This window comes from Vombatus ursinus, unplaced genomic scaffold (genome assembly GCF_900497805.2).
Source record: "Vombatus ursinus unplaced genomic scaffold, bare-nosed wombat genome assembly UNPS02014789.1, whole genome shotgun sequence".
Classification (NCBI taxonomy): domain Eukaryota; kingdom Metazoa; phylum Chordata; class Mammalia; order Diprotodontia; family Vombatidae; genus Vombatus; species Vombatus ursinus.
The window spans coordinates 7,148,620-7,162,098 of record NW_020954567.1 but is presented as its reverse complement, the minus strand read 5'-3'; the positions used below and the strand labels follow the sequence as shown (position 1 = coordinate 7,162,098).

Below are 13,479 nucleotides of genomic sequence, written 5' to 3'. Positions count from 1 at the left end.
CGCTCATTTTATAGATAAGAAAACTGAGATTCAAGAAGGCTGAAGTACTTGTCTAAGGTCACAGAGGCAGTCAGTATTGGAAGAAGGATTTGAACCTCTTTCCTCATCTCTTTACACCATACAATATTGCCTCCATGATCTTAGACAATTAATATAATAATAGTTGAGTGAAATATTATTACCATACCATAAGAAATGATGAGATCAAGAGTTTCAGAGGAAACTCGAAAGACCTGATGAACTGATGCACAGTGAGAAGAATTAGGACAATTTATAACATGACAATAATATTATAAAGCCAAACAACTTGGAAAGGCTTTAGAACTTTCATCAATGCAATGATAAACCATGAATCCAGAGGACTAAAGATGAAACATGCCATCTCCCTCCTGCCAGAGAAGCGACAGACTTAAAATGCAGAATGAAACCAACGTTTTTTGGACATGGCCAACATGGGAAGTTGTTTTGATAAACTATGCATATTTGTAATAAGGGTTTCCTTTTTCTTTTCTTTTTTTTTAAACCATTCAGATGGGGAGCAATGGGAAAGAGGTAATAAATGTTTGTAAAAATTATTAATTTTTTCAAAAGACAGGTCAGCCCTAATTTTAGGGGAAAAAAGGAAGAGGGTCCCATGAAAACAATAAAAAACAATTTTAAAAAATAACTGATGTTTGTATCATATTTTGCACACATTATGTCATTTGAGATTCAAATTAATCCAGAGATAAAGTGCTACTGAAATTATTATCCCCATTTTATGGATAAAGAACCTAGGGCTAAGAGAAATGACTTGTCCATGGTCACACAACCAATAAGGGTCAGAATTAGGATTCAAATCCAGATCTTTCCTGACTGCAGGTTCTGGGCTTTTTCCTGCTACAATATGCTGCTGCAATGTACAGGGAAAAGTCAGGCCTTTTTTGAGAGGGGAGGGGGGTAGTAAGGGAGTGGCTGGATTCCCCTTTGTGAGACAAGAAGAAAAAAGTTATATTACTTCCTAACCATATTGTTTTCCTCATTCACCATGGTAAATATTGAAAGCAGAAAGTTATGAATTTTAAAAGGACAAAGTAAAACTACAGGTCTGACAACCACAGACCCGGCTCTAACTAAGCACCCTGATAGGAAGAGAAGCTATGACAAAGATTACAGATAACTATCCTGAAATATTTAAAAGGCAGTCACCAGCAGGTGAGAATAGGTGTGTTCCACATTACTCTAGAAAACAGAACTGATGGATGTAAGTTACAAGGAGGCAAATTTTGGCTCAACATAAAAACCTGTGTAACAAACACTAAAAGGCAATAAGCTCTAATTGCATGGAGTTATTCAAGCAAAATAAAAATGGATTTTTGTCACGAATATTATGAAAGAGGAGAGACATCAGAGGAAGGACTGAAGGGCCTCAGGGCCACGACTTTCTGGGTTCTGCCTTCAGTTCATACTGGCAGTGAGAAGGCAGATCCTGGGCAAGTCATTTAACTGACAATTGTTGATCTACATGGGTAGAGGGGTTTTCTTTGCCTGATCACCTTACACAAATGAAATCACAGCAGTGGAGGGAAAGTAGGGAGGATGAATTCCATAGAACAGATTCCAGAAATGGCTGGGAAGTTACACTAATTGACCTCCAAAGTGTAAAGCATATACAATAATAGAAAGAATAATCATATAATCAGCCCCTTTTACCTCTAAGACTTCTTCCCATGCTTTCCAAGCCTATATTCTGTAAAAACAACTGGAAATATCAACTGTCATTAAGGTTAAGAATGGGATATTTAGAGTGGGCTGGGCATTCCTAACTGCTCAAATGCTGATTAGATTGGAGTAAAACATATCAGCGAACTAAATTTGCCAAGGTTTTGGGCACAGCGCCAAACAATACAGACACACAGGGAGACAGCTATGGTAATGTCATCATTCTGGATACTAACAGCCAAACTGGTGAATATTTTGGTGGGGTGGGGCCTTCTTCAAGTCCCAGGAACTACAGACCCCTGAGGTCGCTAATATCTGACACCAGGCTTCTGCTGCTTCATTGGCACGGAGCTCGCTCCAGACCTGTGACAGCCCGGAGAGGATGTGGAAGGGAACTAACTTGGATTCAGGGCTGACTCGAAGCAGACCTTTGTTTTTCGAAGGTTTTTCTTTCTCTCTCGTCTTTGCTTTCTCTGTGTGGGTGTTTATTTTTTTTTCCGGTGGTCCCCAAGTATTTCAGCTTATGAAAAGTGACTCCGTCCTGACACCTCGTGCCTTCACTGAGCCTTTCAGGGGCCTTGGGAAGGAAATGAGAGGAGGTGGATATGCACCTCCTCCTTTGTCTCTCTTTCTTCCTCACTTGCCACCAACGTGGGTCAGAACGAAGTCGCTCTGATACCTGCGAGAAACCTGAGACAACCGCGGCTTCTCAACTTGGCGCAGGTGAAGGAAGGGGGAGAGGGAGGAGAAGGAAGGGGAAGGGGGAGTGAGAGGAAGAAGGGGAAAGGGAGGGAGGAGGGAGGGGGAGGGGAAGAGAGAGGGGGGAGGGGAAGGGGGGGAGGGGAAGAGAGAGGATCGGGTGGGTCGGAAGGAGGAACACGCCCCTATCCCAGGAACTTTCCAACCTCCCAGCCCAGCCCAGCCCAGCCCCAGCCTGTGCCTACTCACATCGGTCAGTCCTCCGCGATCATCCGTGTCCTGGCCGCTCAGCACCTTCTTCAGCTTGTCCATCTCGGGCCTCGACACCACTCAAAACTCCGTCCAAAGCAAACTCCGGTACCCCTTCCTCGCTTCCTGTTACTATTGCAACAATGTATTTATCTTCCGAGGTGCGCGGCTCTAGAGATACAAGTAGACAGCTGAGTCCACCCCGCCGAACACCATCCGGCCCGGCGTCGCCCGGCCCCGCCCCCCAACCCCCACGCTGTTTAACACCCACCTGTGGCGTGATTCCTGAAAACTACAGAGCCCGGCATGCAGTGCTCTGACCGCCCGTAGGGCTCAGTCATGCCATCCTCTACGAAAGCACGAACCTTAGTTCTGGCCTCCGGTCTCAGAGATTCCTCCACTCAAATTCTGGTTTTTCCAGGCTTTGTTTTGAAATTGCAGGAGAGGTGAAGAAGGGATGCCAGTCGAAGAAAAATTTGACGTTCTTTTGTTTTGCAAAAATGACTCAGATCACCAAATCTGCCCACCCCCTTTGCTCAGAGTTTAACCCTATTTGAAACTCCCAGGGAAGTCCATGAAATTCAGGTAGCATCTCTAGATGGTTTCTTGAGGATATCACAGAAAACAGACTTAATTCTTTCCCTCTCTGAACCCATCTATGTGGGCATAATGATTGCCTCCGGATGATAGAGAGGAAGCAGCCCTGGATTTGTTTGGAGTCAGAGGACCTGGGTTCATAAGTGGACTCTACCACCTACCTACCTGTGACCCTGGGCAAGTCGCCTCTTTGGGCCTCAGTCTCTTCATCTGTAAAAAACAAAGGACTGGATTAGAAAACCTCCAAGGGTCCTTACGGCACTAAATCTGGAGACCAGGATTGGGGTCCCAGTTCTGCCCACAGTTAATTGTGTAATAGGGGCAAATTCCACACAGTCTCCTCCCTCTACCCACATCACAGATTTGTTGTGAGGAAAGCACTATGAACAATGTGGGTTATTTTATGAGGATGATAATGTGAAGATAGCTATAACCCAGATCATATACTTGAAATAAATCCATAATTCTTGTCAAGTATATGGTACTCAGCCCACTGATGTTTCAAAACTGCTTAGGGATAGTGGCAAGAACTGCTATAGTCAAATTTCTGTTAATAAACTTGAATGAGTGAATGAATAAAAAGTATTTATTAAGGACTTACTATGTACCAGGCATTGGCATTCAGTCTGTTAGCTGCCCTCCTAATTTTGTGTCCCCTGTATAATGATAAATTGCCACTTTTGCTTTCATCTAATGCATTGATGTTCATGTTGAATAGAACAGATCTATAAGCATGAATATCTGTGGGCAATACAGAGAGCAGTGATCAAGATTGAACTTGGAAGAAGTTATATTAGCTTCAGATGTAAACAATAAGTGAAACAGAAAGGAAGAAGGAAGCCAAGGAAACAAATCAGGCTTTATTGGGGAAGGCCACTCCATAAACCCTTTAATTTTCAATCCCAAAGCTCTCTTCCCTAAAAGCTCTGATGGCCTTAGAAAAACAGGGACAATCACCTATTGATCCTTGTTGTCTCAGCCTTATACTTAAGAATGTATTTAGAATTCTGGGGCTGGTAATTGACCATTCATTAGGGGCACACACACAACCAATTTCTGTATGGTTACTTCTGTCCACAAGCTGTTTTGGTCAATTCAATTCAAAAGTATTGTTCTGCGCCTACACAGAACTGTTTTAAGAGGAGTGAGGGATATAAGAAGTATATACTGAGATCCCTGTCTTAAAACAACACACCCTCTGGTGGGGATCTATCTATACACATTAAATGATTAGAGGACAAAACAGGGCAATCAATATTCTCCTTATGGAAAACAATCAATTGTCCAAATATCCTAAGGGGTAGAAAACAGAAGTTGATGTTGGAGAAGGCTTCCTAATAGAGACATTAACTGGAAGGGTCATAAATGAATTAATGTGGGTAGAATCTGGATGGGAGGAAAGGAGGAAAGATATTTCAAAGCCAGGGAAGCAGAATAATCATGGACACAGAGGAGGGAGTAATTGTGGTGAGTTTTGTTTTGTTTTGTTTTGTTTAATAAGGTGACAACTCAACTAAGAGTTGTTGTTCAGTTGAGTCAGACTCTTTGTGACCCCATTTGGGGTTTTCTTGACAAAGATAATGGAGTGATTTGCCATTTCCTTCTCCAGCTCTTTATCTATTGTACCAATTAACTGCTAAGAGTAAAGATGACATATTGGTGAGTAGTGGGTTATAATGTTGAATAGGGTCCAGAAGATTTCATGCTTTTTGTTAGGGCTCAGAGAAGGCTTAGTAAGGTGGGAAGCAAACCCCAAAATTCTAGAGAAGGGTCCTCTAGGCCACCGTCACATAGAGAGCTTCTAAAGATCATTGGGGACATAAGGTCCAGGGCTGGGTCCTTCACACCAGTCTTAGATCTCCGTCAGTGTTGTGGGCCACATAAGGGCCTTGCGTTTGATACCTCAGGATTAGATGATTCCTAACGTCCTTTGCAATTCTCATCCTGTGGACTATTAATCACTCTGGTAATATATTCTTCCTGTACTTAGAATGTCCAAAGCTTCAAATGATGTCTCTACCTAATTATCCAACATCGTGAATTCATCTTTCTTATTGTTACTTTGGTCGCTTCACCCCCTAGTCCCAGCTCACTGAGTGGTTAAGGGCTAGGCTGGCTTTGTGATGTAGGGGGTTCAAAAATGAAGGAGCTGTTAAGACAGTCTACATGCTAATTTGCTTTTTGCCCTGTGCTTTTCATTCATGACTTCCTTGAAATATAGCTCTGAAAAAAACAGGCTTTTAAAAAAAATAATTTTTTAAAGAAGTCTAATGATTCTCTGGACCAGTCCATTGTGTTTCAAATAAACCTAGCCTTTGACTAGCCTTTAAACCCAAATCACTCAGGCTTTCATAGAATATCCAGTAACAGCCCCCTGCCCAAGCCTCTATGGCTCATTGTTTAGGTTTTGATAGCTTTAGAATGACTATAAATAGAAACTGTTTTCTGTTCTAGCTAGAAACTTTGAGGATCTTCCCCTCCTAGACTGATATTTTTGTGAAGACAATTAGGCCATCTTTTCTCTCAATTCTTACCTAGCTCTTAGTCATTGAATGGGTGTTGCCTCACACTGAGGCCTGGGAAAGACCTTAATTTAGAAAAGTCAAGGTCACCCACTACAACCTGGGCCATAACCAGTCAGCTTGACTTTTTTCCTGCTGCTGGACTGACTCCAGAGGACAAAATGAGGCTGACCACTTTGTGCAGCTCTGCCTCGCTTAAATCCAATTCAGTCCCAAGTCAAGAAAGAGATCAGTCTCATGATGGTATAATTAGTTTTCTTCAAGAATGAAGGATCAGCAACAACAATAACAACGACAGAAGCTCCAGATTGGAAGAAATCTCAGAGGTCAGCTAGTCCAAATGACTCCTGAACAAAAATCCTTTCTAGAACTACCAGAAAGTATTGATCTGAACTTTGCCCAAAGACTTCCTGAGTCAGTCTGATGGGGCTGATGGGGCAATGGGACCCCTGAAAAAGAAAAGCCTTTGAACTTTCCCAAAAATTTCAGCAACCAAGTCCCTGGTGTTTCCCTGAATCATCAGGTACATCCTGGTATGATCTTTTAAACTGCCTTTTCGTTGTCTTCACCTGACCCACCCCGGGCTACTTGCCACTCCTTGATCCCGTCTAGATCTTCTCACAGGCTTTCTGCTTAAAAATGCCAATCTTACCCCCATTAAATTGCACAGGTTCTTAGAATCTGGCCCACTTCTATTGGGCCAAATCACAAATACCACAGACTCACTAGACTCACTAGGAATCTCACCCAGCCAACCAGTGTCATAGTAAGCTCACTACTTGGACCAAAAGAAAGCTTGAGTGGCCGAATTCTTCCAAGGCAGACCTGCCCTGTATCCTTGCATTTTGGGGTTCCTAGCACCCCTAGACCACATCATATTTTGGTTCCCTGATGAGGAATCAAACCTGGGCTGCAGCAGTGAGAGCACCGAATCCTAACCACTAAGGATTATACTAGGGTGCGCTGGATGCCTCAGGGAAATGCCAGGGACTTGGTTGCTGAAATTTTTGGGAAAGTTCAAGGGCTTTTTCTTTTCAGAGGTCCCATTGCCCCATCAGCCCCATCAAATCTGTTTTAATTTGTTTAACAATAAGAGCCTCTGTTGGACCCAGAGGGCTAAAGATTTTTCTCTCACTCTCCACTATGGGACTCTTGTCAGCTCTGGACCCATACAGTTGACTTGGTTCAAAGATAGAGGGTGCACACTTGACTTCTAACAAGAGGGGTCAGTCTCCTTTTCTTACTCTTTGACTCTTCATATCCATCTCCCTAACCCTTTCTAGGAATTACTTAATGTTCAGGGTTGGCTCATGCCTAGGGTCTCCCATAAGGGGGAAACAGAAAAGGTACTCATTGTATAATGAAGAAGAGGTCTAGGAGAGCTATTTATTTCTTCTCTATAAAAGAAATGCTTAATATATACAAGAGTCACAAGTATGCATTGACAGAAAAACTTAAAGAAGCAGCAGTAATAACAATTACTGTTGTACTCTCCTGAAAAGTTGATTCTTTAAACATCAAAACATGTTGCGATTTGAGAGACTTGTGAATAAGCCTTTTGCATTTCACCTCAGCTCTGCACTGAACAAACAAGTTCCTTCAGGTCTGTGTCTTCTGGCAAGTCAGAAGAGGGGTTGAGCTCCTCCCCTTGTCGATGACCATCCTCTTTGTGACTCCTTTGTCCATTCTTCCTCAAATTTGAGACCTGGGATCTCCCAATTTCTCAAACATACAACACCACCTCCAAGACTGAACATGTCCATCTCAGGACAGGCAGTAGAAAAGGCAGAAGGAATCCCAAAACTCAGACTCAGCTGAGCTCCTTCTTTAGCCAGGCCCCTGCTTGGGAAGGGGGAAACCCATAAGAGTGCCATCATTCATTCAAAAAACATTTAAGCACCTAAAAAAAACTGTGCCAGAAAATGATATGCTGTGACAGTAGGGAGAGTATAAGTTATGTCTACATCATTCCCTTGATGTACCATTCTAGTATGTCGACAGGTTGAGGATCAATGGTTTTGTCAGTGACTAACTTAGACTACAATCTGTCCATTACTTACAAAGTCTTAGAGAATTGTTTGAGATTCAAATCATGTTTGTTGTTGTTTTGAGTAGTTTCGGTTGTGTCTGACTCTCCGTAACCCCATTTGGGGTTTTCTTGGCAAAGATACTAGAGCAGTTTGCCATTTCCCTTTCCAGTTCATTTTACAGATGAGGACTGAGGCACACAGGGTTAAGTGACTTGCACAGGGTCACACTGCTAGTAAGTATGTGAGGCTGGATTTGAACTCAGGTCCAGGCTCTATCCACTGTGCCACCTAGCAGCCCTCATCATGACTTGACCATTATTACTGTTAGAAAAATCTGAAACAAAAATATACTACAGAAGTGAGTGAAGGAAAGCCTTTATTACACTTCTTGAGAGACAAGTGGGCACAACGCACTTTAGTAGCATGTGAACACTGGGGTCAGTGGTAGAATCAACTTTTAAACAGTAAGATCCATACTCCACCCACCAGGTTTACGATTGGTCTAGTTCATCTAAGTTACACTCTTCCTGGACAGCCCATCGCATGTTCTTCCAGGTTCTGTTAACTCTGCCCACTTCATGGGTTCCATGTTAAAAAATGGAAGCTATCTCCACCCTCAGTTAATATTTAATAAACTTATTAAGCAAGCACAATGGAGAAAAGCCTTTGCCCTGTCGAGGCTCCATCCTTGAACCCAACGGGTTGCAACCAGGTTAGCCTCCAGGGTTCCTTCTTAAGGAACTAGTTATTTGGGGAATGTTTGGGGCACTTTCTGATTGGTTGAGGGACTATCCACAAGATCTTGGAACTCCTCAGAATCTCGTTCTGTTGTGGAAGCCTAACTCCTCAATCCTTTCTTACAATTACACAGCAGATGTTCAACTCACATGTTTTGGGCTCCAACTCCGGCAACCTATCCACTGATACTGTATTGCTAGTTGAGTAACCTTGTCAATAAGGAAGTAAGGCTAATCTGACATCGTTCTAGATAAAGCCATGATGGTCCTTAGTGACCACAATAAGTGTGCATAGGATTTTTCATTAAGGTATACACTCAGAGAATTTAAGATAAATATTTGTTGACAACTCAATCATAAAGACTTTTTTTTTATCAAACTAAAGAAACTAAAACTTGATTGAATTTAATTTTTAACAACAAGTGAATCTTACTTTGAAATTACAAACTTTTGGGAATAGGATGGAGGGAAATACAGTTAGCTATAGTAACCATGAAAAAACATTTTTGAAGTAAGTTTCTCTGATAAAGGCCTCATTTCTCTAACATAAAGAGAACTGTGTCAAATCTATCAAAATAAGAGCTATTCCCCAAATGATAAATGATCAAAAGCTATAATCAGTTTTCAGATGAAGCAATTAAAGCTATCTATAGCCATATGAAAAAATATTCTAACTCACTATTGATTGGAGAAATGCAAGTTAAAACAATTCTGAGGTACTACCTACTATTAGATTAGATAATAGGACAGAAAAGGTAAATGACAAATATTGGAGTGATGTGGGAAAAATGAGACATTAACGTACTGTTGTTGGAGCTGGGAATTGATTTAAATAATTCTATAAAGCAATTTGGAACTGTACCCAAAGGGCTATAAAACCATGCATGCCCTTTAATAATAGCAATACCATTACTAGGTCTGTATGCCAAAAGAGATAAAAAACAAAAAAGAAAAGGATGTATATATACAAAAATATTTATAGCAACTCTTTTCTGGGGGTAGAGAATTAGAAATTGAGGGGATGCACAACAATTGGGGAATGGCTGAATAAGTTGTGGTATGTAATTATGATGGAATATTATTGTATTATAAGAAATGATGAGCAGGATGCTCTCAGAAAAACCTAGAAAGACTTACATGAAGGGGAGGCAGAGCCAAGATGGAGGAGTAAAAGCAGTGACCCCTCCAAATACTTATAAAAATGACTCTAAACAAATTCTAAAGCAGCAGAACCCACAAAAAGACAGAGTGAAACAAATTTCCAGCCAAAGACAGCCTGGATGATTGATTGGAAAGGTATATCGTGCAGGGCGGGGAGAGGAGCACAGTTTGGTGTGGGTGCACAGGTCGCAGAGACCGCAGAGCAGGCCTCAGAGAACTGAATCACGGGCAGCTGTGGCAGTTTCCAGACTTCTCAACCCATGAACACCAAAGACAACTTAGAAGGTCAGTGGGAAAAGTCTGTTTCTGTGGTGGTGAGAGAGAAGCATGGTATGGTTCCAGCCCCATTACCCTAGCTCGGCCCCAGGGTGGGGGCTGCCTCCTGAGCTTCCAGCCCACCGACTGAGGAGGAATCCAATGGCTTATCAGAGGGGGATTGCAGGGTTCTCTCTGCTGGTGCAGGATTCTCTTGCTTTGCCCATGCTTGGATCTGGGTCACAGTTCCAGGTGGCGATCCTAGGGCAAGGAGGAGTGCTGGCATGGTAGAGCTTGTAGTGACAGTGAAGAGGAAATCCTCCTCATAGTTCCAAGACAGAAAAGAGTGCTTGTGGTCACTCATAGACCAGAGCACAGGCCAAGAAAGGAGTAAACACCTCACCCTTGATCATAGCACCTTGGAAGAACTGAAAATTTATAGGTCCCTAGAAGTATCTCTGAAAACAGCTGCACAAAACCCCTGAAGCTTGGGAAAGTACATTCTCCACACTGGAAGCAGACCCCTACCTTAACAAAGAGTTTATAATTCAAGTAATTGGCCGGAATCATGAGCAACCAGCACAAAAAGAGTCAGACTATATTATCTTACTTTGGTGATAAAGAAGATCAAAACATACAACCAGAAGAAGACAACAAAGCCAAAGCTCCTACATCCAAAGCCTCCAAGAAAAATATGAATTGGTCCCAGGTCATGGAAGAGCTCAAAAAGGATTTGAGAAGCAAGTAAGAGAAGTAGAGGAAAAATTGAGAGTGATGCTAAAGGAGACCCAAAAAAATACTTAAGAAAATAACACCTTAAAAAAAATAGCCTAACCCAAATGGCAAAAGAGGTCCAAAAAGCCAATGAGGAGAAGAATGCCTTAAAAAGCAAAATTGGCCAAATGGAAAAGGAAAAGCTTACTGAAGAAAATACTTCCTTAAAAATTAGAATGGAGAAATTGGAAGCTAGTGACAATTTGAGAAATCAAGATATTGTAAAACAAAACCAAAATAATGAAAAACTAGAAGAGAATGTGAAATATCTCATTGGAAAAACAACTGACCTGGAAAATAGATCCAGGAGAGAGAACTTAAAAATTATTGGACTATCTGAAAGCCATAATCAAAAAAAAGAGCCTAGACATCATCTTTCAAGAAATTATCAAGGAAAACTGCCCTGATATTTTAGAACCAGAGGGCAAAATAGAAATTGAAAGAATCCACCAATCACCTCCCCAAAGGAAAACTCCTAGGAATATTGTAGCCAAATTCCAGAATTCCCAGGTCAAGGAGAAAATACTGCAAGCATCCAGAAAGAAACAATTCAAGTATTGTGGAAACACAATCGGGATAACATAAGATTTAGCAGCTTCTACATGAAGGGTCTGGAGGGCAAGGAGTATGATATTCCAGAGGGCAAAGGAGATAGGACTACAACCAAGAATCACCTACCCAGCAAAACTGAGTATAATCCTTCAGGGTGAAAAATAGTCATTCAATGAAATAGGGAACTTTCAAGCATTCCTGAGGAAATGACCAGAGATGAACAGAAAATTTGACTTTCAAATACAAGACTCAAGTGAAACATGGAAGAGGTAAACAGGAGAGAGAAATCATAAGAGACTTGTTAACTGTTTACATTCCTGCAGGAAAAGATGATATTTGTAAATCAAGAGTCCTTTGTCAGTATTAGGGTAGTTGGAGGGAAAAAAATTTTATGTATATATGTATAGATAGATAGAGGGCACAGGGTGAGTTGAAGATGAAGGAGTGATATCTGGAAAATAAAATTAAGGGGTGAGAGAGGATTATACTGGGAGAAGGGGAAAGGGAGAAGTAGACTGGGGTAAATTATCTCATACGAAACAGACAAGAAAAGGCTTTTACAATGGAGGGGAAATGGGGGAAGGTGAGAGGGAATGAGTGAATCTTATTCTCATAGGATCTGGCTTAAGGAAGAAATAACATACACAATGGGGTATGGAAATCTATCTTACCCTACAGGAAAATAAGGGGGGAAGGGAACAGGAGAGCAGGGAGTTGATAGAGGGGAGGGCAGGTTGGGGGAGGGGATAATCAAAAGCAAACACTTCAGAGGAGGGACAGGGTCAAAAGAGAGAATAAAATAAATGGGGGGTAGGATAGGATGAAGAGAAATATACTTAGTTTTTCACAACAGGACTACTATGGAAGTGTTTTGCATGACTACACATCTATAACCTGTATCGAGATGCTTGCCTTTTCAATGAGGGTGGGTGGGGAGGGAGGAAGAGAGAAAATTTGTAACTCAAAGTTTTAAAAACACATGTTAAAAATAAAAAAAAATAATAAAAATAATAAAAAAAAGACTTACAGGAGCTGAGACAAAGCGAAATGTACTGCATACAAAATAATAGCAATATTGTAATATGATCAGTCGTGAATGACTTAGCTATTTTCAGCAATATGACGATTCATGACAACTCTGAAAGACTTAGGATGGAAAATGCTATCCATCCCCAGAGAAAGAACTGATGGTGTCTGAATCCGGATTGAAGCAACTTTTGTTTTTTGGTTTTTATTTTTCATTTTATTTTTCTTGAGTTTTTTTTGTCTATGTTTTCTTTCACAACATGACTATTATAGATATGTTTTCCATGGCCATACATATGTAACATATATGGAATTGCTTGCCTTCTCAATGAGGCAGTGATAGAGAGGGAGAAAGGGAGAGAATTTGGAACTCAAAGTTTTAAAAATAAATGTTAAAAAATTGTTTTTATATGTAACTGGGGAAAAATCAAATACTAAATAAAAATATAAACTTTTAAAATAACACAAAATATAAATTTTTTTCAGGCAGGGTGTGGTTGGACACATCCAACATATCGTATATGCATACCATAATCTACATTACCCATTTGAGATGTTCAAAAATCATTCCTTAAATATGTTCTAAATTTTTTCAAGGACTCTAAGTCAGCTGACCATAGTTTGCAAAATCCACACTCTTCTTTTTTTCAAAAATTAGAACATTTGATCTTTACCACTCCTGCAGCACCACTTCTCCAGGATCTTTCAAAGGTCACTGACAGTGGCTCAGTAGGCACTTCTGCCAATTCCTCCAGTACTCTAAAATGTAATTCATTTAGAACTGGTGACTTGAGCTCATCAAAGATGAGTAAGCACCACTCCCTTATTCTCTAGAGTTTCAACTTCTGTTAAACATTTCTTGTTCTGCCCTATCTCAGTCCAAAGGTCATTTTTCTTGGCAGAAAAATCAGAAGTAAGTAGAACAGTTCTGTCTTCTCACCATTGCCCATTATCATTGTCCTGTCCACCAAGAACAGTGGTCCTATCCCTTCTACACACACACACACACACACACACACACACACACGCGCGCGCGCCCTTTTGTTGCCCTTTGGTAAGGCAATTTTTGTTTTCTTATGTCATTCTATGATCAATTATCATAGGATCTAGAGGTTGATGGATCCTTAGAGATAATCTATTCTAACATCTTCATTTCAGCAATCAGGAAACTGAGGA

At 41.0% G+C, this 13,479-nt stretch overlaps 1 protein-coding gene across 1 annotated transcript in view; it reads right to left on the bottom strand.

The window, feature by feature from the left end:
- The window catches only part of SFT2D2 (SFT2 domain containing 2), a 26,775-nt gene extending 23,872 nt beyond the window's left edge, over window positions 1–2,903 (bottom strand). The window contains exon 1 of the mRNA XM_027868596.1: window positions 2,650–2,903. Coding sequence (XP_027724397.1) covers window positions 2,650–2,712 — 63 coding nt within the window. The 5' untranslated portion in view covers window positions 2,713–2,903. The remainder of the gene's footprint in view (window positions 1–2,649) is intronic.
- Between the last annotated feature and the right edge of the window lie 10,576 nt (window positions 2,904–13,479).